Here is a 23,467-nt window from a genome sequence, read left to right as displayed (position 1 = left end):
AAAAGAAGCAAAAACTGCTCCATACTAAATAATTTAGGTGTGAACTTATCTCAGATATTTCAAACAAATGAACAGCAGTAGCTACTGTTTGACTGAACACTTTGTACGTATTTTCCAGTAAAATAAATTACTTTATTTTGATGCAGGCATTACTGTCCCCCTCTAACAGATGAGAACAGTGGAGATTAAAAAGGTAGATTAACTTGCCTTAGGTCATGAGATAGCCTGTTGCAGACGTTGGTCTAAACCCTGGTGTACCTGTCTCCAAAGCGTTCTTATCTCATTGGTCCCCACCTTCCAGCTTCCCAGTGCCTTTGTTAGCTATGTCTGTGCCTTACTGGGCTCTTCCAGTCTTCCTCTGTCTTGCTTCCTATCAAGCCATCTGCCACAGGTGTGTATCATACATTCAGGGAGACCACTAAAACCCAAGACCATTGCTTTTCTCCATTTGTGACTGTGATGATGAAACAATGCTTACTTTTAGTTGGTGGGTAGTTTTGGGATTTGTGGCAACAGCCTGGATTTCTTTTTCTTTCAGTTCTTTGTTTACATGTTGTGCAAATGGATCTAATTCAGAAATAAAGAATATTAGAACACTTAAAGCAAATGACAGGGATTTTCCAGTCTTCCCCTGTGAATGACATCCTGTTTTCATGATGTTAACTCATCTTTTTCCCCATCAACTTTCCCCATCATTTATCCCAGTCCAGAGCTTAAAAGTTTCTGACAGGTTCATCTCCCTAAAGCATTTCTTTAATCACATTATTCCCCAGCTCAAAAACCTCTGAAGAAACGTCTCGGTCTGAAATTCAACATACACCTCTAACTTACCTCTCTAATGTAATTTTTGAATTACATGGCTCTCAAATTCTTCTGCCACTGTGGCTTTCCTTCCTTTAACTGAAAATTCTATTCTCTGGTTCACCACATTTCTATATATCCAAATAGTATCAGTTGAATGTTACCCCCTATTGTGATAGCTATACCCCCTATAGCTATCACAATAAATAGCTATTTCCCAGGAGCCTACTGTGTCAGGCACAGTTCTGGCTCCAAAGAAGCCACCTCTGGTCCCCTACAGACAGTCATCACTTTCTCTCAAGTGCCCCACCCTGCCCTCAGTTATCCACACCAACACATATATGTGCATGTCCTACCTCACCTAACTAGACTGCAAGATCCCTGAGGGCAGATTCCATGTCTGATTTAACCTGCACTGGAAGACAAATATAAATGCTCAACACTCAACTGAGGTGAACAAATGATCAAAATGGTAGGGTCATTGCTCAGGGTATCAGTGCTCTGCGCTGGCCACCCAATCTTCTCTTCCAGTCCCACTCATGTAAGAAGCAAAGTTAAATGACCCATTCAAGGACCCAGGTAGTAAAACTTCAAATGCAGTGCACCTTACATTAAGACCTAAGATAAAGGTGAACAATAGGAAATAAGAATTCTAGGTAATAATATATCAGTACAGACCAAACAACCAGAGAAACTTCAGGATAGTCAAGCTTCCTAGTGTTTCCTCCAGGTTTTTTTTTTTTAAGTTTTTTTGATTTCAGAATGCAGTTTGTGCCCAAATTCTACCTGCTACTTCTTCCTCTTGTCTAGAATAGCTAACAGAACCAAAGGAGGATTAAAATTTCAACTTCAATGGCACAGCTGGTTGAAGAATGGCACTGGGACCAAAAAAAAGGCAGTCAGGACACAGAATGAGACCAACCTGACTCGCCCACCCAGGCACAGGCTAAGACACAGGGATCTGAGAGACAGCAGAGCCCTGTCTCAGCCTACCAGAGGCTTGTCTAAGTGACAGTCATGGGAACAGAGGCATGGCCCAGAGTGTTCTGTATCTTGACTTTGGCGGTGACAATATAGATATACACATCTGTCAAAACTTATCGAATTACATACTTAAAAAGGGTACACCTTGTTGAATGTAATTCATACCTCATTAAAGTTGATTTTAAAGTTAAATTAAAAAGTCACCTATGGGGACTTCCCCAGTGGCACAGTGGTTAAGAATCCGCCTGCCAATGCAGGGGACACGGGTTCGAGCCCTAGTCTGGGAAGATCCCACATGCTGCGGAGCAACTAAGCCCATGAGCCACAACTACAGAGCCTGTGCTCTAGAGCCCGCGAGCCACAACTACTGAGCCTGTGTGTCACAACTGCTGAGCCCGCGTGTCACAACTGCTGAAGCCCACGTGCCTACAGCCTGTGCTCCACAACAAGAGAAGCCACCACAGCGAGAAGCCCGCCCACTGCCACAAAGACCCAATGCAGCCAAAAATAAAGAGAGAGACTGGGGAGACAGGGTGGAGCTTTCTGGCTTCTGAGGTGCTTCCTGGTAATAAGGACCAATCAGATTAGCCACTGCCGGGTCTCACAAATCTGGAAAATTACTGCTCCAATGAGGAAGAGCAAGTGAAGAGAGAAAATTGCAAAGTACTTTTCTCCTCTTTCTCTCCCTTCCCTGCTTGGGGAAAAAAATCAGAAGTCTTCCCCTGACTCCAGCTGTGGATGTGAGCTTTGGGGAACTGGCCTTCCCTGCTATCATTCTTCAACTGTTTGTTCTCCTGAACAGCCGCGCCCACTCCCAACACTGCCTAACCCTGAAAAACACAAAAGATCTTGGAGAAGCATTTCTTTCCAGCTCTACATCTAGCTGCTAAACTGTCTGTTTCTATTACTGCTCATTCCAATAACAGGAGATTTGACAGGTATTAGACCACAACCACCCATACTAAGCACCAGCTGAATTCAAACATCACGAGCTGTGCTGTGACCTTGTAATGCTTTCAGAGAACAGTTGCCTTCTCTTTCCTCTTCGAGAAAGTTGGTTTCTAGGCTGAAGAGTGACTCATGTTTTGCATCTGTAAACTCCTCTGGGGATTCCTCTAATGTGCCAGGTGGCCCGTGCCCATCTTTTCCCTTAGGGTCAGCAGGTAAGGCCGCATCTGCAGTTTTGATAAAACATTTTGTGAAATTATTTACTACTCATAAATATAATTACACTTCTGTTGACAAATGAAATCGAATTCCTTAGGCTATCATTTACTTTTAAGCAAATTCAGGTAGAAGACATAAGTTTCAAAATTGAGCTTGACTACTGACCCGGTACATGTAAAGATGTTCAAATCAGCGTTGATATAACAAATAACTAGAAAAAAAATGATTTTGTCATTTCTATCGATGGGGTACTAATTAAATTACCACATATTATTTACAATGGAATACTATGTGATTAAGCTAATGTGAACCCACAGTTACACACGTTATATTATTAAAGAAAAAAGTAAGTTACAGAAATGTACGAGACCATTATGCACATACACACAAATATATGTAGATACTTGTATTCACTCATATCCATAAAAATGTAGTCTGGAAGGTTCTATAAAATGTTAAAGGTGTTCATCTCAGGGTGGAGGAGATATACGTTAACTATATTACCCTCTTAAATTTTACAGTAAATATATATTACTTTTATAATTAAAAAAAACAAACTTTTCATTTTTAAAAACCCAAAACATGAAAGAAAACTGGAAAACCAACAAAATTAAACAAAAAAACCCCTAAGTCTGAGGCAACGAGTTTTTTATCCCAGTACAAGTGATAAATTAAAATACTAAGAATGGTGTGTGACACCTTAAAGTATAGAAAAAAATACAGTAAGGCAAATAGGCATTAAGATAATAGGATATAAAAAGTTACCCAGATATATTCAGACAATGGACTACTATTCCAGTAATAAAAGAAATGAATTACTAACATGAACTACGCGGATGAGTCACAACATGAGGAGCCAAAGAAGCCACACGCAAAAGGGTACTTATTGTATGCTTCCATTCATATGAATTTCTAGAATAGGAAACACTAATACATACAGAAAGAAAGATGTCAGTGGTTGCCTGATGTCAGGCCTGGGAAACTGACTGTAAAAGGACAAGAAGGAACCTTTTGTAGGTATTGGAAGTGTTCTGTATCTTGACTTTGGTGGTGACAATATAGATATACACATTTGTCAAAACTTATCAAATTACATACTTAAAAAGGGTACACCTTGTTGAATGTAATTCATACCTCAATAAAGATGATTTTAAAGTTAAATTAAAAAGTCACCTATGGGGACTTCCCTGGTGGCACAGTGGTTAAGAATTCGCCTGCCAATGCAGGGGACGTGGGTTTGAGCCCTAGTCTGGGAAGATCCCACATGCTGCGGAGCAACTAAGCCCGTGCGCCACAACTACAGAGCCTGCACTCTAGAGCCCACGAGCCATAACTACTGAGCCCGCGTGCCACAACTAATGAAGCCCACGTGCCTAGAGCCCATGCTCCACAACAAGAGAAGCCACCACAGTAAGAAGCCGGCACACTGCAACAAAGATCCAATGCAGCCAAAAATAAATAAATAAATAATAATAATAAAAAAATAGTCACCTAGATGTCTGAGTGAGACAAGAGTTCCTTGAAGCTTTCAATCCCAGCTCTTCTCTGAAGCCTCCCCTCATTTACCCTGGCAGCATGTGACCACTTTGCATCGCTTTAACACCTTATATTTATCGGTTCCATTCAAATTTGATGCTTGAAAAGTTTTGTATATTTTATGTCTATCTTCCATTAAACTTGGTTCCTCTAGCGGAGGAACAATAATCTTTCATAAATTGAGACCATTACAAAAACAGAATTATGTTCCCTTTCCTCTCAATCAGGGGAATTTGAACTAGGATTGATGAAATCCTGGAAATCATAAGCAAAAATGTCATTTCTGCATTATTATGGCCAGAGGGTCCTGTGTTTTCATCAGATTCTTGACGATATCACAGAGCCCAACAATGTTAAGAATCTCTGCTTTGAATCCATGTGCTTTCACCCAGCTCATACAGTACAAGGCACCATGCCCCTGGGGCAATCTGTCTGTGGTCCCTGCAAAGATGATAAACCCACATCAAAGACACTTACTCTTCTGCACGTCAGTAGACGCTACTGCCGTCTCTTCCTCCACACTGATGTCACTATCGCCATCTTCAAGATTCATTTCTGTCTCATCTATAACACTGTCTTCTTCCTCTTCCTCCTCCTCATCTTCCTTGGAAATATCCTTTAATGTGGCAAGTAGTCTGTTGTAACCAGAAACTTGTTCTGGTTCACTCTCTGCTTCACTTTCAGAACTTGAAGTATCTAAACTCTCTGACTAAAAGGAAAATAGGGATTTTAAAAACAAAAATTATATTGTTCTTGTTGCTACCCCACGACTATCAGGCCCACAGTGGAACCAAGTTCAGACTTTTCTAAATAAACACTAGCTTTTCTGCAAATATGCAATCCTATCTATTCAACCAAATCTAGCACCAAATTTGTTTAAAACAGCTAATCTAGCTATGATTCTAGAAGCTCTTCCTCTTCTTTGAACTGCTAATGTTCCACATGGAAAGACAGCAAACTAAACACATGGAGCTTTAGGTTATAAGGCGATCTAACCTATGTGTCAGACATGTGGCATCTTTAAAAGAGCAACAGGAAAACTTACAACAAAAAAGTGTAGTTTACTTTTGAGTCTGTGGTAATGAAATAAGACCTTTGATGATTTTGCACTCTATTTTATGTTAAGCAAACAAGACGTTCCCTCTTAGGATTCACCAAAAGCCCTCTGGTAAGCTTCCTTAACAGGTTCTAACAGGCTTATCTCTCAGGACAGTTTCATACTCTATACTATATTAGTTATCACAATGGCATTTTAACAGACATCTGCACTTAAAACTAAGCAACATTACTAAAATATAGCTTACATCTAAAATCAAAGAGTGGAAATATAGCCAAACTTTATTACTATATATAATCTTAAAAGTAACAGTCCAGAATCAACTATCATAAAGAAGTTATAAAGCATTACCAGTTGACAAGTCTGTGGTTTTGCTTCCTTTCTGGAAACCCTGAGAAGAAACAGGTAATGTTAAACTTTAACTACCAGCATGTAGCAATTAGGAAAAGTCTAATCATACAACTTTAAATGAACATGGCAGACTATACTGTTATAAATACATTATATCTATTGTCAAGTAAAAACTCCATATGCGTTTGGACAGGTTTTGTAACAATATGCCAAACAGATAATAAGAGACAAATGAAAAAGTCTAACAAGACCACATGACAAATACTACAGTCACACAGTAACAGGCTCTCATCCAAAAGATGGGAAATTTTGGCAAATAATAGCCCTCGGGGTTCACCTTTTCTAGCAAGTTTCTTAAGTAGACTATCCTTCTAACTGTTGATAAAGCAGCTCAAAGTGGTGGGATGAGCGCTAAGATCATAACTGAGAGTCTGGACACTTATAGAGGAACCCACAACTACCCAAACATTAGTTTCCTCATTGTCATTGAATAGATCGGTGATGTCGAGGGTCCCAAGCAATTCTTTTTTTTTTTAACTTATTTAATTAATTTATTTTTGACTGCTATGGGTCTTCGTTGCTGCGCCCGGGCTTCCTCTAGTTGTGGCGAGCGGGGGTTACTCTTTGTTGCGGTGCGCGGGCTTCTCATTGTGGTGGCTTCTCTTGTTGCGGAGCAGGGGCTCTAGGCTCGCGGGCATCAGTAGTTGCAGCACCCTGGCTCAACAGTTGTGGCTCGCGGGCTCTAGAGTGCAGGCTCAATAGTTGTGGCGCGCGCACGGGCTTAGCTGCTCCGCGGCGTGTGGGATCTTCCCGGACCAGGGCTCGAACCCCTGTCCCCTGCGTTGGCAGGCGGATTCTTAACCACTGCGCCATCAGGGAAGCCCCCAAGCAATTCTTTAAAAACATATAAAACGAAAACAAGCTTATAAAATCTCTGCCCAGTCGCCACACAGGAGGCGTGCCGTCTAGCATAAAGCTACCGGCTAAACAAAAGGTAGAAAGACCGGTGAAGAACCCCATCTCAGGCGGGAAGCCGCCAGGATCCCCGGGCGAGCTAGGCCGGCGCCGGGGCAGCGTGGGACGCGGCGGGAGCTGCCCTGTCACTATCCCCGGGCACCGGCGGACCAAACGCGGGGACACGCGGGCTCCCACCGGGAAAGGACGCCGGCAGCGCCGGTCCCAGCCTTGCCTCTCCATACCTGTCATAGAAGGGATGCTCCTCGCCGAAATCCCTTAGATGCTTCTTCTGCTTTTTGGTTAGGGAGTTGAGCAGCTGGCTCTGGCTCCGGCTCCTGCGCTTGCCCATGGGGGAGACGTCAAGTCAGCCAGCTTCCAAGAACCGCGTTTCCCACCTGGAAGTAGTCTCGTCAACCCACTCACGCGGGATTTCCGACGGCGCTTTACGGCGGAAGCAGGGTGCCGTAAAGCAGACCCGCTTTACGTCGCGCTTGTACGACAGGCGTTAGAACTTCCTGTTTCCCATTCCGGCCCCTAGCGAGGCTCTTTGGAAGCGCATGCACGCGTGCGCAGCTTTTCTCCGAGCCCTGTAAGGAAGGCCGGCAGGCAGGCTTTGGGCCTCCCCAGGTGGGTAAATGGGTGAGTGTACTTTGTGCGTCTGTTTTGGCTGTGAGAATCAGACTGCATAAACGTGTAGTAACCGAGATGGTTGAATGCAATGCCTTTATATTATGCCATAATACAAATACCAACTAACATTTAAGGCTGCCGGCGCATCTCAGTTCATCCTCACAACAGTAAACAAATAGGCCTTGTTAATAAGCCTGATATTGGAGATGAGAAAGCTGATGCTTACGAAAGGTTACATACACACTAGCAAGAGAGGAGATGGAAACCACAGGCGACCACAGGCTTTTCCCACTAGGATCTGCCACATGCGTGTGCTATGTGAAGAATGGGGACGCAAGGCTGAGATTCCCGCCCTTACCCTACCCCCTCATTTTCTGAAAGTATTGCAAGGGCCCCTGGTAACAAATGTCTTCTGGCATTTTTCATGTTATAAAAGCAAAAACACATCCAGAGAGGTAAAGTTCCTTTCCTAAATCACCCGGAGAGTCGATGTTAGAGAAAGCAGTAAAACTCAGTAAAGTGTCTCAAAACTGAATTGGGGCAAATTGGGATGGAAAACTTTTAAAGGGCAAGTAACTTTTCTATATCTGGATCGTGGTGGTGGTTACACCTTGTATACAATTACCAAAATTAATAAAACTGTACCTTTAAAATGGGTACATTTTAATGCAAGTAAATAATAATCTCAATAAACAAAGAGGAAAAAACAATGCAACTGGACTGAATACTCTAGAGACAGGCAGAGTGTGCAGGGATACTTAAAAACCACAGGATAAACACAGAGACACTTTTTTTCTAATAGTAACTTACAATGTCAATCATAAACCACAGAATTCACCTGAATAAGGTGAAATAGGAGCCATCAAAGACAGTGTTCACTGGCTCTGCTATTAGAGGAGCGTCTGTGAGAGAATCTGAGCTTTGTCCAATACCATGTCACACCTATAGAAGTCACACTAGAACTATTAAAACCCTATTTTTGTGGTTAGATTCTGGGAGGTTAGGGTGGGGTAGGGAGGCGAGGGGAGGGAGTATCAAGAAAATATGCAAACAGCAGGTAGTGCCAGCAGATGGCCCAGCCAAGGAACCCATAAACAAAGAGACATCTGTCTTCTGTCTAATTTCAAGATAAAAAGTACAGTCACTTACGTCAACAAAAGGCTGTTTGCAAATGTCATCATACATATCAAGGCGCTATGACAATAAAGTCATACAATGTTTTTTCTCCTCCCACCCTATTCCAAGTGCCCCAGCTTCCCTCCCCAGAGGCAACCAGTTTCTTGGTGTTCTTCCAGAGATCTGCTATGAAAAGCTATACTCTTGAGCATTTGATGTGACTCTTTACTCTCTCCTGGTTTCCATGTCATTGTAGTCCTATGGACAGGTCTAGACTGTTCCCAGGTTCAGACAGAACTGTGCCCTAGCTCCACCCAAGTGCTCTCATCATTGGCTCACTGAGCCTGCTTCTGAAAATATTTATATTAGCCTTTGACAACATAAAAGGGTATGCTTTGTGAAATTTTAACCTGAGAGTTCAGAATTTAAACATATTTTTCATGCCTCCAGTGAAAGTTCTCTTAGTAAAACCCACACAAAGAAGATGCATGTGCCAACTAGTGAAGGCCCTGGGAAAATTGTAATAAAGGCAAAATTTGTTCTTCCTTTTCTTCTTCCCACACTCAGCCCTTCCTTTTCCCTCCTGCAGGGTTTTCTTTGACCTTTGCCCTCAGGGACTCAGTATTTTCAGGGGTAAAAACAGTCCAGGAAATAATCTTTTGTACTAGTTTGTAAAGCGAGGCTGATGAATTAATGTTACTCGGGTATTTTCAATTCGGGGAGACTCCCTAGGATAACGATCTCAAGGGGTGGGAGGGGGGTGGCTGTCCCTTAGGACAAGATGGTCAGAATATTTAGAAAAGTGTTAGTTTTTCTTTATTAAAAACTTTTTCTTTGGAAAATTTCAAGTATATACAAAAGTAGACAAAACAGTATAACACACTCCCATGTTCCCATCCCTCGGCTTCAATGCAAGGCCATCTTGTTTCATTTGTATGCCCACACACTACCCCTAACTCCCGCCCCCGTATTATTTTTGAAGCAAATCCCAGACAGTGTATTATTTTATCTGTAAATATTTATTTTTAAATATCTGAAAGATAAGGGTTCTTTCTTTAACATAGCTACAATGGCACTATTTCACCCGGAAAAAAAAGGTGATAACAATTATTTAATATCATCATATAACCAGTCAGTATTCAGATTTCTGATTGTCTCATAATTGTCGTCTTTTTTTTTTTTACACTGTTAGTTGAACATGTTCTGCTGTTCTCTGTGTTTCTCGTGAATACATTGTGGGATTTAGAACTTTGATCAGATTTCATTATAGCTAATATTTTATACTTCCATCAGGAGGCGTATACCGTCTGGTTGCCTTTCATTCTGTGATGTTACCAGTCATTGGTAGTCAATGTCTAAATTCGTTCATTCATTAGAGGTCACATTCTAATTCTATCATGAGGTGATATTCTATCATTTCTTCTTCACTTACTTGCTGGACTATTTCTATGAAAGCAAGCTTTTCCTTCCCCTAAATTTTGCTTACCCAGTGGTGCTGTTTGTATAGGAAAAGCAGAAGAAATGCTTGATTCTCTCCTTTCATTTACTAATTTTCAACACAAGGAGTCAATTCACTAGATCTTCTAATGTTGACCAATCAAGTTTTCAAAAAAATTTTTAGTATCATTACGAACTCATGGAATTATACAAATTGATGTGTTTTAATCCCTTGCAAATATTATGGTGTACATGATTTGAAAGAGCTTATTTGACATATGGTGATGTATTTGAAAAGACAAACTATGTCCTAATACAAACCACAGAAAGTAAACAGGAGTCTATCTGAGATTCTCAACAGAGCAGGAATGGGAAGGTGGGGAAGGAGCACAATTTGAGGATACAGATCAGATGCTGCGGAAGTTTGAGTTTTGAAATTTATGTGATAATATAAGTGATGACAAGGGCACATGTGTTCAAGATATGTTGACAAGGAGCCATAAATAATCCAAAGGTATGACTCTCTAATTATGAAAGCTCCGACACCTTAGCTACTGATTTGGGAAGATTCTGGGGAAGGTGTGTGTGCACCCACACATCTGTCTGCTAGATGCCTCAAATCAGACCGTCTCCTCCACCACATGTATGCGTACATGTCTGTATACACCCCAAAGCATCCAGCCTCTTCCTGAGACTGCTGGCAGAAATCAGTCTCTTGCTACCCGTATAATGAAATGAGCTCATTTATTCATTTAAAAAAATGTACTAAACACCACGTGCCAGGTGCTGTGCTAGCAGCTGAGGCTGGGGGCAAGAATAAGATCCAGTCCAGCCTCTTCAAGGAGCTCTCAGCCTCACCCAGGTATGGATAAGTATGCAGACTGTTACGAGACACTGTGATAAATGCTAAACTGATAGATGCTGGGTGCTAAGGAAGCAGCTCGGTCGGGATTTTGGGGCCGCTGGGGGTTGGGGGGCTGAGGGGGAGGATCATCTGCTGCCCTTGAGCGTTTGTCAGTCTGTCACGTTCATTGAACATCGGTATTGAACTTGAGATTAATCTAGATTCTAGATTTTAGGCTGTATGAATTGTTTCAGCTGACTTCATGAACAGCATGTGTGTGTGTTCAAGACAGGATATGAGGGATATAGGGCAACAGGAAATTAGAAAGCTGGGTAGTCATCGGATTCCACAGCGTTTATTGTGTAAGGAGCAATGAGCTTTCTAGGTGGAGCATGTTTTAGATAACAAGATTATGTCTGGAAAGAGAAAAGCTTTGTAATGCGTTTCAATGCACTCTACATAACTTGAAAATGTAAAACACTGTTATATATAGTGCCTACCCTTTCTATTCATCCGTACCCAGAAGAACTACCCATTGTCAAACCCAGAGCCTGGCATAGAGTGACCTGTAATAATTACGTTTCCTCAAGCTTATCAGAGGTTGTTTTATATTAGATCTAGCCTAAAACTGAAATATTTTATCAGATTATATTCATCTGACTGAGAACAAGGCTAAAATGCTACACTAGAGGAGATAAAGTTTTACATCCCTCCCTCTAGTGGAATGTTGGTGTAACTACATTCTGTTTTTCACATTTTTCTGGCAGAGGCTTAGCAGGCAAACCTTCATTCATTCATCAAACATTTTCTAAACAGTTACCATGTTCCTGTCATAATGTTAGGCATTAAGGATTTAAAAAGCTCAGACCTCAGGCTTTCCCCTTGAAGACCTTTGGGGAAACAAAGCAATTAACAAATAATTATGTTGTCATGGGATAGATTAGAAGGGTGTCTACAAAGGGTTTTAGGAACCCAGAAGATAAAGGAGCTCCTCTTGCTGTGGAGGAGAGAGGAAAGGTCATGGGGAGTTGCACAGAGGATGCACTGAGTCAGGGTTTCCTGGGAAAGAAGGTTCCAGGGAGTGGGAGTAGCATGAGCAAGGTGGAAAGATGTGTTTGGAGAACTCTCTGTGGTCCCTGTTGCTGAGGTGGGTGGGTGGGAGTAGAGAGGTTGGAGTGACGGACAGGTGAGGATTCAGCCCACTAAAGGCCTGCGTGCCTTGCTGGGGCATTGAGGCCCAATCCCATGTAAGGTGAGGAGCCCTTAAAGGATTTCAAGCAAGGGGGTTATGTGAACCGATTTGGACTTTAGCGAAATCACGGTGACGTCTGTGTGGGTGACAAGGACATTAAATCTTCCTTTCCGACGCCTTCCTGGAGCAGCTGATTTGCTACTGATGCTGCCCACTTCCAAAAGACTTTGGAGACTTTTTCATGTTTTTACCAAAGGCTTCCTCCCACTTCTCAACATTTCTTGAAACTAGTATTTCAAGTCTCTCCTCATAGAATTATCCTCAGTGGAGACTGTAGTGAATTCACTTTGTGAAATCCACGCCATCCATGCTAGTTCCTGTGTGGGGCGTGAATACAACATGAGGGGATCGTAGGGGCCAAGCTAATGGGCCGTGCTCCCCATTGCTGTTAACTGCTTCTGTTCTTCCTCTGTTCCTGGGGCTCAGAGACGCTTATATCCATCTTGACAGATACTAAAATGATCGTCTGGGCCAATACTGCCTTAATGAGAACATCTGTGCATTCTCGCAAGGTAAAGTTTCCTTCCTTGTCATTTTGGTGACTGATAATACTCCTGTAAATGTATTTGGTTTTTTGAAGCTCAGAGGGTATTAATATGTTGGAGCACTATGTAAACTTAAAGAAGTCATAAACAGCATTTATTACTTTGGTATATCAAAAAAAAGAATGTCAAGATCATTCAAATCACACATTAAATTTGAGGTTGCTGTTAGACATCTAATGAAGAGGTCCAGGAGGTAGTCAAATATGCATGCACATCTGGGATTCAGGGGAGAGTCCAGGATGCCCAAATGGGAGTGGTCAGCCTAGAAATGAGACTGAATGAGATCATGATGTGTAAATACAGAGAAGGAGCCTGAGAACTGAACCCTGGGGCCTTGTAAATTTCAGGGGCTGGGTGGGGGGATGAGGAAGAACCAGCAAGGTGATGGAGAAGAAGCAGCCATTTGGGGAGCAGGAAAGCTGATATCGTCTCCCATTCACTGATCAATCCTTCTCAGGAAAGGCAGGTTTACAAAGGGCTTAAGACCAAGGGTATTGGACTCAGCTGGATCTGGATTCAAATCTCCATCACGGTAAGTACAAAATGAGTTTACGCTTCATATATGCCACTGGAACTAGTATAGGACCTGGAGGGTATTTGTTCAGTAATCACTGATAGCGCATTAATGTACACTGGGCATATACGGAGTGGCAAGGGAGTTTATGAGAAAGAATAAAACAGAGGCCCTGGCCTCAGGGAGCTGAGTCCTGAGGGAAGGAGGAGTCCTAGAAGCCGATGATTGTCCATGACATCACAACGTGATAAATTCTTGAATGAAAGTATGAGCCATGCACCGAGAGAACAGAGGAGGAGTGATTAATCCAGGCTGCGATGACCTGACTTAAATGTGATGCTTTCTTTTTTTTCTCATTCACCTTTTACGTGCCATTTTGCCTGTAAAATTCATGACTCTTCTGAGCACCACCAGTTAACCTACATGACAGTTTATGAGAATGCTTTTCTTTAGGAGAAAAGAAGTGGGGAAAAATCCTCAGGATATAGACTATGGTCCTACATTTAAAAAAATGAAGTTAAGAATTACCATCTTGAATGAAATTGAATCTATAATTGCCTCTTAGCCCAAATTGACAGCAACTGCTATGTTCTCCCACTTTTGACTGTTAGCAAATCACTCCCCGGTGTGGTTCTCCCATCACAGGCTTAACTGCCCAGCCTGTTACATCTGGTGTGGGAGGCTTCAGTGATCTTAATCTTTTTCCTTGGGCGATGATTTACCTTCCATTTTGGAGGCAGCTTTTCTTATTCAGATAGTGAAGCCCCAAGAATGTCAGCCTTTCACATATTGAACAACCATACATTTCTCATGAAGAAGATTTCTAGCATCTTCTTGTGGTTTTTCTTTCTCCTTGTTTTCCTCTCTGTGCATTTATTCTGACTAGAACTAAAATTTTTAGAAATAAAGTTTGCAGCTAAAGATGTCCTTCATGAGTTTACCATAAATTCTTGCACTGAAAATTCCACAAAGGCAGATTGCAAAGCTGCTTGTTAAGTCAGTGTTGAAGGCGGACTACCTTCATTCTGCAGACTTAGAGCTCCTCCAGCTCTGCCTGACGAGGGGATTTGGGAGCCAGATGAACGTTTGGATCATTGTGTCCTCCAATCCTAAAGTAACTGTACTATAGTCTCTTTGATGGCTGGGGTGGATGACAGTGAATGTATCTGGGACAAGGCAGGAAAAGAGATGAGGGCAGCATGGGTAAGTGTTGAGCATTGTTAGCTGGGACCCAAGGAGGACATTCTCTTCAACCAGCCAGGAATATACCCAGGAACCAGTGTTTGTTCTTCCCAAAACAAAAAGACCGTGAAGAATCATTAAAAGAAAATAAAATGAGACAATTGTGTAGCCCTAATTCAAAAATGAAGAAAACACTAGCCTTTTCTCTTAGAAAAGATAGTTAAGGTTTATTTCCTATGAAGGGTATATATTATTTGAAGAACAACTGCTCTTCAAAGTTGTCCCTGTACTTCAGCCTTTAACTAAAGAGACCAAGTCTCTTTTAAAGTAGGAATCCCAACGACACTGAGTACAATGGACTGAATATTTGTGTCCCCGCGCCCCATTGCCAAATTCATATGTTGAAATCCTAACCCCCGATGCGATGGTAGCAGGAGCTGGGGCCTCTGGAAAGTGACTCAGTCCTGAAGGTGGAGCCCTCATGAATGGGATTAGTGCCCTTATGAAAAGGACTCCAGAGAGCAACCTCGTCTCTTCCACCATGGGAGGACACAGCAAGAAGATGGCCTTCTAAGAACCTAGAAGTTGGTCTTCACCAGGCACCAAATCTTCTTGGACTTCCCAGCCTCCATAACTGTGAGAAATAAATATCTGTTGTTTATAATCCACCCAGTCTATGGTATTTTGTTATAGCAGCCCAAATGGACTAAGACACCAAGTTTCTCCATGAGTAGATTAGCAAGGAGTTCAGTCTTCCCTCTGGTTTGGCCAAGTCTCTCAATGATGCTGACCCAGTCCAAAGGGTCAGTCCTGGTTACATTCATCAGCAGTCACTGCTGAAGCCTGGCTGTGCTCCAGGGGGCAAGAGCAGACATTCTCCCCAGCTCTCCCTGTGCCCTCCCCCAGCTCCCCCCAATTTGTTATACTCAGTCTCAGGCATGCCACTAGCTCCCAGTGGTATAGCTCTTTAGGGTCCGAGTTCTTCACTTGATGAGTGCATGGCCATTTCCCTTGGCACACCCATAGTGTCAAGGCAGGTGGGTTGGAAGGAGGCTTCAGCGTCAGCCTCATGCCGTTCCCAGAGCCAACTCACCCCTATGATGGGCTCCAGGCCCTAGGTCATTACTGTCTTACGGTGAAGGTCATTTCAATGGCCTTGTCACAACTGTCTGTCATTGAGCCTTGTCAGGGCCCCTCTAGTTCATCTGACATGTTCTGGTGACTCTGAATCTCAAAGAGACTAGATCTACAAAGCTCAATATGAGCCATTATTGTTATTGAGCATCATTTGCTGTCTAAGCATAAGTTCCTATTAAATTAAACTGAATGAAATAGGAAGGTGGGGAGGAGTTGACTCTGCCACTCACGGATGAGTGTGTTTGTGTATGTTGTGGGGAGAGGAACAGGCTATAAAGACCTGAGAGCACATTCTACAGAGGTCCAGGACTCTAATCTTCCTTCTTGTGATTTCCTAAGAGAGTCTAGGGTAGGACAATACCAAGATGTTGAAGACAGATTTGGGGTGACAGGGAAATTTTATAACCTCTAGCCGTCATCAGAGTCAACTGTCTAAAATTCTTGAACCTTCAGCCAGTTTGGGCAGAGGCCTTGCACTGCCAATAGTAACAACATAGAACACTTCTGTACGTTTTTACAATCACATAACAGGCCAGATAAAACTCATACAGTAGGTATGTCAGGAAACCCAGAGAGAGCTGCTGAGAGCCCTGGGAATGCAGAGAGAGGCAGACATGCTTCTTTGGTCCATCACAAACATCAGTTTTTCGCAACCCAACTAGTAATGCTGAGCATCTCCTCTATGCTACGCCTTTAGGGAATGGAATGCTCTGGCTCTTCCTGTGCAAGAGTTGATCACCTCCTTGGGGAAATCAGAAGGGTGCACCCCTGGAAATAAATAATGAAGACAACAGACTCTGGACAAGGCCTCTGGGCATGACCTTTAGCTGCCCTGGTTACCATTGTGTGACCAGCTACCTTCAGAAGGAAATGCTATAGGCCTCCCACATGGCCACTCTACATAACAACAACCTGATTCCTGGCATCAAGGAAGAGTTTGCTCCTAGTGGTCGGGGCATTTGGGTTGAGAAGTGAGATGGCAGCAGCTGGCACCCCTTCTGTCCGTTCCAGAGCTAGGGTAGACCGGACGGAAGGCTTTTTACCATTTACCAAAAGGCTTTACTCCGGGCTTTACCATTCATCAAGGAGGCACAGACATCTCCCAGGAGAGGGTGGCTACTGTGCCTGGAGAGCCGGGTGCCTTGTAGTGAAAAACCATCTGAACAAGTAAAAAGACAAGGCTAAGTCAGGGTAGGTGGGAGCAGGGACTGGGGCTGGCAGGGACATCTACCCTCGTATTGGATTAGAAGAGGTTGGCCATCTCCTGGGAGAGTGGGGTAGGTATTTCTTACAAGAAGCAAAGTCCCCCAGTTTCCTACAGGGCTATGAGCAAAAGTGCTGTTAATTATGTTAATTACAATAACAGAGCACTTCAGTTCTCAGGAGAGCTTTTCATCTTCAAAGGGACTCCAGGATGGAGCATTACCGGTTGACATGAAAGTCTCTGGAGTTTCAGAACTGAGGTCTGAAGTCCGAGGGGCCCTAGCTGTGTGGGACAGGCAATGCCCAAGGAATTCTCTTGCTTCAGGGTGGGGAGCAGGTCAAAGCAGGGTTATGTGTCCAGAAACTGGCCCTTGCCTCGCTGAAATTGGAGAGACAGGGGGATGGAGTGTCAGCCTCAGTCCAGTTCAACCGAGTCCTGCCTCCTATATTGGGGTTGCCAGATAAGTTCAGTTAAATTTGAATTTCATTTAAGCAAAAAGCGCATGGATGCACTAAACAATTATTTGTTGCACACACACACGCACACACACACAGCCCCTGCACAATCAGAGGCTGGGCTTCCTACCCAGAGACTCCTACCTGAGAGCTCAGCAAGTCGGGGCGTGTTCCCCCAAAGCCACAGGGAACAGATGCTCTCCAGACCTGCCCAGACCCAGCCTCTTTCCCACCCTCCTGTAGGAATGTGAGAAAGTCCTCCTTTCAGGGACTCAGGACTGGGCTGCTGGGAAGACAGTCCAGCCTTCCCAACTCCCTTATTTGCCTTGGATTTGGGGATGAAACAACCTCAGGGATGGAATGTCTCAAGCTTCCCTTCCCTCCCCTCTTTCCTTCTCTACACACTGATATCCACCCCACCACTCTGTAGCTTAAGCGAGAAGAAGCCTGTGGCCACCCACCCACCCCCATCGCCCTGAACTGCTGGAATAGAAATTCCTCTGTGACAAAACCCAGGGAGAAATGGTCCCTGGGCTGAGATGAGCTTTCTGCCTAGGCGGTGGAATCCAGGCCACCAGGACGGGTCCGGGCCTGAGCTAGAAATGCCTCCGGTTTCCCAGGCTGGGCGGGAAGGGAAGACAAGCTGGCACTTGCCACAGCACAGAATAGCAACTGGGAGGTGGCCATGCCTGCTATGAAACAGCGAAACTCTTGGGGCCTGCAGACATTGAAGCACTTAGAGAGAGGTTCCCAGGCCCCTAAACCTCCAGATCCAGCCCCTGGGTTCAGTCAGTCAGGGTCAAGGACAGAGCGTCTTGCCTTCTTCACGCCCCCAGGACAGACAGATGGTCATGCACATTCACATCCTGGGATATTACTTCAGGCCCGTGGGCAAGATTAACATTCCAAAGCTTGGGTTCCCCTCCATGACCTAATGCAAAGGACACAGAGCCAGGCAGATCGGGCCTGGCCAGCTTCCTACTCACCATTTACCAGCTGGTAATTTATCCATTTACCTTGGATAAGACTCTTTTAAACATTAAATTTAAGAAAAATCCCCTGATGGACTTGAAAATAAATCCATTTAAGGAAAATGAATGTGTGCAAGATGAACTGACTGGCCAGCGATGCAGTGCATGGGGTTCTGGTTCAGAAAGCAGAGCACTGAGCCGTGACTGTACCTTCAAATACAAGATTCTGGAAAGAGTCCAGAAATTGGTAAATTACTCTCAGAATTGTATAGAGGAACAACAACAGCTTTCCCCTGCGAATTGTAATAGTTGGCAAAACACGCTAGTGTCTCCTTCTCTACTTATCCCTTCTTAATAAATTGAAAGTGTATGAATATATGAATAAAATGTGACACAGTTCACGGGCATCGTTCAAATCATCACCTGCCAATTATGGGAGTCTGTTGAACACTGAACAACAAATGTTTCTTGACTGACTAAACTACTGTCTGATTTGATGAAGGGAGGAAGAGAGGAAGAAAGAGGGAAAGGAAGGAAGGATTGATTTTATGTCAACTGAGTAGATCTTAGCCTGACTCTGATTTTAGAAGTCTCAACCACTGATATTCTATTTCCCCAAATCCCCCTTCACTGGCTCTATTGTTTTCCCACCTCCTTTCATTTCTTTCTTTTTTTTAAATTAATTTTTATTACTTCACAATGTTGTGTTAGTTTCTGCTGTACAGCCCACCTCCTTTCATTTCTACGTATGCAGCAGCCATGAGCAGCTCTGCTAATAATGTTTGTAAAAGAGTGAACTAGATCAGAAAAAGCTACCTTGTAGCTACCTGGTACCCCTAGGGATTTAGTTGTCCAGGATCCTGGCCAGCAAGATCTGGTGGGTCCTTGTTTGGATTTGAAATACCCAGAAGAAACTGCTACTGCCTGCAACTCAACGTTTTACAGATGTCACTGTGCTGAGGAGGGACAGGTGGTGAGTGGGCTGCCTCATCTCTGATTCCTAGGTCTGAATAAGATAAGAGAGGGAAAACAGTCCCAGAGAACGGGATCAGAAGTTTCCCAGGGGGGTTAAAATCAAGTGGGAGCCACACACAGGACATCTGAGCTGTCCCCACATCCTGGATAGGGGATGGGGGGTGGTGTAAGGGTGTAACGAAGAGCTGTTTCTACTCTTCTACTCTTAGACTATCTTAATCCATCTTTCTTGCAAGACATTTTGTCTATTTCCAAGTTCAGAGATTTGAACTTGAACCTGAGTGTGGCCACTTCCCGTGTCATCTATTATCCTCCATGAGCCTCAGTTTCCTCAAGCGTACAATACGAATACTAGTAACTAACACATACATATACATTTAGCAAACATGTATGAACACCTACTGTGTGCCAGGCTCTGTGGCAAGCACTGAGAACGCAGTGGAAATAAGACAAAGTCCCTGTCCTCCTGGAGGTTACTTATACTCCAGGCAGAAGCCCCCAGAGGGTGGCTGCTATGCGGGGTTTTATATACAATTAAAATTTTATACGTAATCAAAATTTTTAAAAAAAACTTGTTGCAAACATATAAAAAATTGGAAGATTTTATATAAAAATCTAGATTTCCCAGTGGCAAAACTGGGCCTGTCTTTCTGTACAGCAACCATCAGCCAGAACCCTGGCTGCTTCCTTTAAAAGCAACGCAGGCTTTCCAAGTAGACACAGTCCTCAACATTCCCGGACACTCTTACCTTGTTCAAGCTTAAACAATATTTTTGTTTACTTGTTTGTTTACCTAAAACCCTTCAAAGTTCCCTCACTGTAAATAGGAGAAAGTCTAGCTCTTTGATATGACATTCCATTCAAGGCCTTCCAGATCTGTTTCCTGCCTAATGCATCCCTATAAATGCTACACACCAGTAAACTGCAGTTTCCTGACCATCCCATGTGGTACCTCTGAACCTGTGCAGTGCTATTTTCTTTGCCTTAAATGTCCTTTGCTTCTGTTTTTCTATCCAGATAATTAATGTTGACATTTAAGGGTCATCTTAAACATCTCCCTCTCCCTTTGTGCAGGCTTCCTGTGAGGAAATGCCTAGAGGGTCACATGGTCTGGAGACCCTCAAAGATGCAAATGGTCTACTTGAGACCAAAGGGGAATCAATTGTTCTTTATCTTATGGTTGGGCCCAGGGACCTTCGAATTGGTGGCAACTTGTAAAAAGCCTCAGCTTTCCCAATACGTGGGGACAAAATATAAACATTAAATGAGATAATGTCTGTAAGTGAAATTAGACAATACTTTTTAAAAAATTGAATGGAATTATTGATGCTGGATAAGTAGCAGCTGTTATTCCAGGTGTTATTATTATTCGAAGCGGAGGCCACTTCATCAAGGATGATAGGTCAGCAGCTGCAAAGTGTGTTCAGGGAAGAAGAGTCTGTTAGGGCTACAGGGTAGCAGAATAGTAAGAGATGTGATTGGACAAACAGAAGAGGGCCAGCAAGGGACCTTCCAACTCATCTCCCTGCTTGGCCATTTTCTCTTTTCTCTTTATTTTAAACACAGCAGCCAGAGTGATCCTGCAAAACAAGTCACCCCACGTCACTTTTCTGCTCAAAACCCCTAGTGGCCCCCTATCTCTATCAGAGTAAAACCTGCAGCTATTAGATCTCAGATCTCACATGCCAACCGTCTCCCCTCTCTCCTCACTCTGCCAGACACTGGGCCTCATTCTGACCTCCCTGCTCATCCTTTAAAGTGTGCTCTTACCTCAGGGCCTTTGCACTTGCCAGCCTCTCTTTCTGGACCCATATTCCCTCTGCTATCCCCAGGGTTCCCTCCTTCATTTTCTTAGATCTTTACTTAGATGTCTTCTGCTTGCTGGTTAGTCTATCTAAAATTTTACTTCTCCCTCACCCCCTCCACTTCCTGACCTGTTGCCTTGTTGTTCTTAGAACTTATCACCAACTAACACGCTTTACTTATCGTACATGTTTATCTTGGTTATTGTCTATCTCCCCCACTAGAATATAAGCACTATGAGAGCAGAAGTTTTTATCTGTTTCTCTTGCTCACTGCTGTATCCCCAGCACCTAGAACAGAGCCTGATACATAGTAGACACACAATAAACATTTGTTGGATGAGTGAATCAAGTTTCTTGATTCAATAAACATTGGGAAATCACAGAATGTTTTTGACCAGAACAGTAAACCGATCAGAGCTCACAAAGGGGCTTAGGCTAGATTAGGGTAGGGGATAGGATGGGGCCACAATAGTAGAAGGATACACATGTGAAAGTTTAAACAGAGGGCTTCAGTAGGAATAAAAGAAAACAATAGGAGGCAGTAAGTTTCATGAGGGTAGGGATTTTGTCTGGCATATAAGAGCCGCTGAATAAATATTTACTGAAGGATGAATGAAGGAATGATACTTGTGTCTCATGTGGGATGCACCCAGGGCTCTGGTTTGGGTCTGTCTTAGAAAAGATATAAATCCTTTTTGATCTTGACTCGGATGTGCTTGTGGTCAGGGGTTACACGGGATCAACACTGAGCTCTTATATCTGTATGTACATCTTCCCTTTCTTCCTGGATTGGGCTAACCCTCCATGGCATTTAGTCACCTTGTAGGCCTCAGTTCAACTCAGACAAATTGGGATTCAGACTGTGGTAACTGAGGAGGGGGGTCGAGCTGTAGGTGTCTCGGAGCAGCATCCAGATCGAATGACCTGTTTGAATGCTATACAACCAAAGTTTTAAGTGATGTGGAGAAATTAGTGTGGAAGGCAGCCCATAGTGTGGAAAATCAGCGTGCCAGTCCAGAGCCACTCAAGACAGAGGAAATCCCTGTGGACACCATCTTTACCTTTTCTGCAGAACTATAGGTAATGGAATAGGAGGCTATTCTAGGTTGAGGCTGTGTATGTGGACACTGTTAAGAGAAAGTTCCCACAGTGGAGGGGTGGAAGGATGGAGGGTACTTGGTCAAAGAACCTCTCATTCATGCCCTCCCTTGTCTGCCCTTTAGTTAGCTACCTCTCCTCAAAGGAATTATACTAGGCTCTGATATCCACACTTGGACCTTGCCCCTAATACAATCAACAGAAATGAGGTTCTTCACATTCTCCCTGCCCCAAGAATAAATATAAGAGTAACCCATTTCTGAACTCTTCGGGTTTTAATTAAACCAATGCCTGGTGCCCAGAACTGTGCAGGATCCTTGCCTAAATACGGGAGGTGCAGCAGTGGAGAAAACATACATTTGCTGCTTTACTTATTTCATTTAATCCTTTTGTCAGTCCTGAGAAATAGGCAGTATCCTCATGCATGAGTTGAGTAAACTGAGGCCCAGCCAGCTCACACAGCTAGGAATTGAAAGAGGGGAAATCTGAGACAACTTTTGACTAATTCCAAAGCACAGGTTGTTTTTCTGAGGACGTCAGTGCTGCCTCTATAATTTACTTGTAGAACTAGGAATTGTTAGAACTGGAAGGTGATTGTGGGATTTGTTCAACTCCTTCAGATAAAGGGGCTCAGGCTCAGACAGCGACGGTGACAAGCTCTGCTTGTCACCAAGTACCAAAGAAAGATCTGACACCCAGGTCTCTCCTGAGTCCCAGGTGCTCTTTCTTCTTTCTTTAAAAAGAAATACTGATAATGTTTTTCTTAAATTTTATATATATCTGCTTTAAAAATTAAATAGTCCTGAAACCTTTATAATCAAAATATCAGCCCTCCCCACTCCTTATTTTTGTTAACATAATATTTCATCTCCTAATATTTTCTGTTGAAATCTTTCATCCATCTTATCTCCCCGCCTGTGCTTTTGTCCTCTCTTAACCTTGTGGGTTAAAATCTTTTTTTTTATTCCTTCATTGTCATTTTACTGGAATGGCCTGGGGAGGGAGACAAGATAAAACACATTTGGTCAATCAGTCTTATTGAACAGAAGTCCAGTTTTTCGTCTCACTGACCCCCAATGATCCTGTATCCCCAGGTAACTCATTTTTCTGAAGTCAACACATTCTCCGCTGCTCACGGAGATCACCCTGCCCCTAGCCCTGTGCCAGGAGCTCCTGACTTACAGGAGTTCCTGTCTGGCCTGTGCCTTGCTGCCCTCAAGGACTTGACTGAGGCCTGGAGAGAATGATTTACAGGAGGAAACAAAAAGCAGATAATAGCAGTGAGAAGCCCTCCCATCCACACAGCGCTTGTCCAATTTCAGAGAGCTTTCATATCCACGATCTCATATCATAGCCATAGATAATCACAGGATAGGTAGTTTGGTGCTGACCAAAGTCAAGACACTGCTCTGTCCCAACAGGGAAACATATTTGAAATCAGGACTATGA

At 43.3% G+C, this 23,467-nt stretch overlaps 1 protein-coding gene and 1 long non-coding RNA gene across 9 annotated transcripts in view; one reads left to right on the top strand and one right to left on the bottom strand.

Annotated features, from left to right (window-relative positions):
• The window catches only part of UTP25 (UTP25 small subunit processome component), a 48,996-nt gene extending 41,707 nt beyond the window's left edge, over window positions 1–7,289 (bottom strand). For 2 of the 6 annotated variants that reach the window (XR_012330995.1, XM_073802820.1), the window contains exons 1-5: window positions 7,096–7,289; window positions 5,897–5,936; window positions 4,966–5,197; window positions 2,790–2,960; window positions 479–567 (exon numbers count right to left, since the gene is read on the bottom strand). Coding sequence is in view for 5 of the 6 variants with exons in the window: in XM_073802820.1 (XP_073658921.1) it covers window positions 479–567; window positions 2,790–2,960; window positions 4,966–5,197; window positions 5,897–5,936; window positions 7,096–7,202 (639 nt within the window). In the remaining variant the exon portion in view is untranslated. The remainder of the gene's footprint in view (window positions 1–478; window positions 568–2,789; window positions 2,961–4,965; window positions 5,198–5,896; window positions 5,937–7,095) is intronic. The other 4 variants (XM_033852935.2, XM_033852937.2, XM_033852933.2 and 1 more) reach the window with 3 other exon arrangements.
• Window positions 7,290–7,387: 98 nt separating this feature from the next.
• LOC109552948 (uncharacterized) lies at window positions 7,388–15,041 on the top strand. 3 transcript variants are annotated; one of them, XR_004525821.1, is made up of 2 exons: window positions 7,388–7,480; window positions 12,583–15,041. It is a non-coding gene; the product is annotated as an uncharacterized lncRNA (long non-coding RNA). The 3 variants fall into 3 exon arrangements; XR_012330998.1 differs by having other exon boundaries at window positions 7,406–7,492; XR_004525820.2 differs by having other exon boundaries at window positions 7,411–7,480; window positions 12,559–15,041.
• The last annotated feature ends 8,426 nt before the right edge of the window (window positions 15,042–23,467 follow it).

This window comes from Tursiops truncatus, chromosome 1, assembly GCF_011762595.2.
Source record: "Tursiops truncatus isolate mTurTru1 chromosome 1, mTurTru1.mat.Y, whole genome shotgun sequence".
In the NCBI taxonomy this organism is placed as follows: domain Eukaryota; kingdom Metazoa; phylum Chordata; class Mammalia; order Artiodactyla; family Delphinidae; genus Tursiops; species Tursiops truncatus.
Note: the sequence above shows the minus strand (reverse complement) of the source record. Positions and strands in the feature narration are given on the sequence as shown.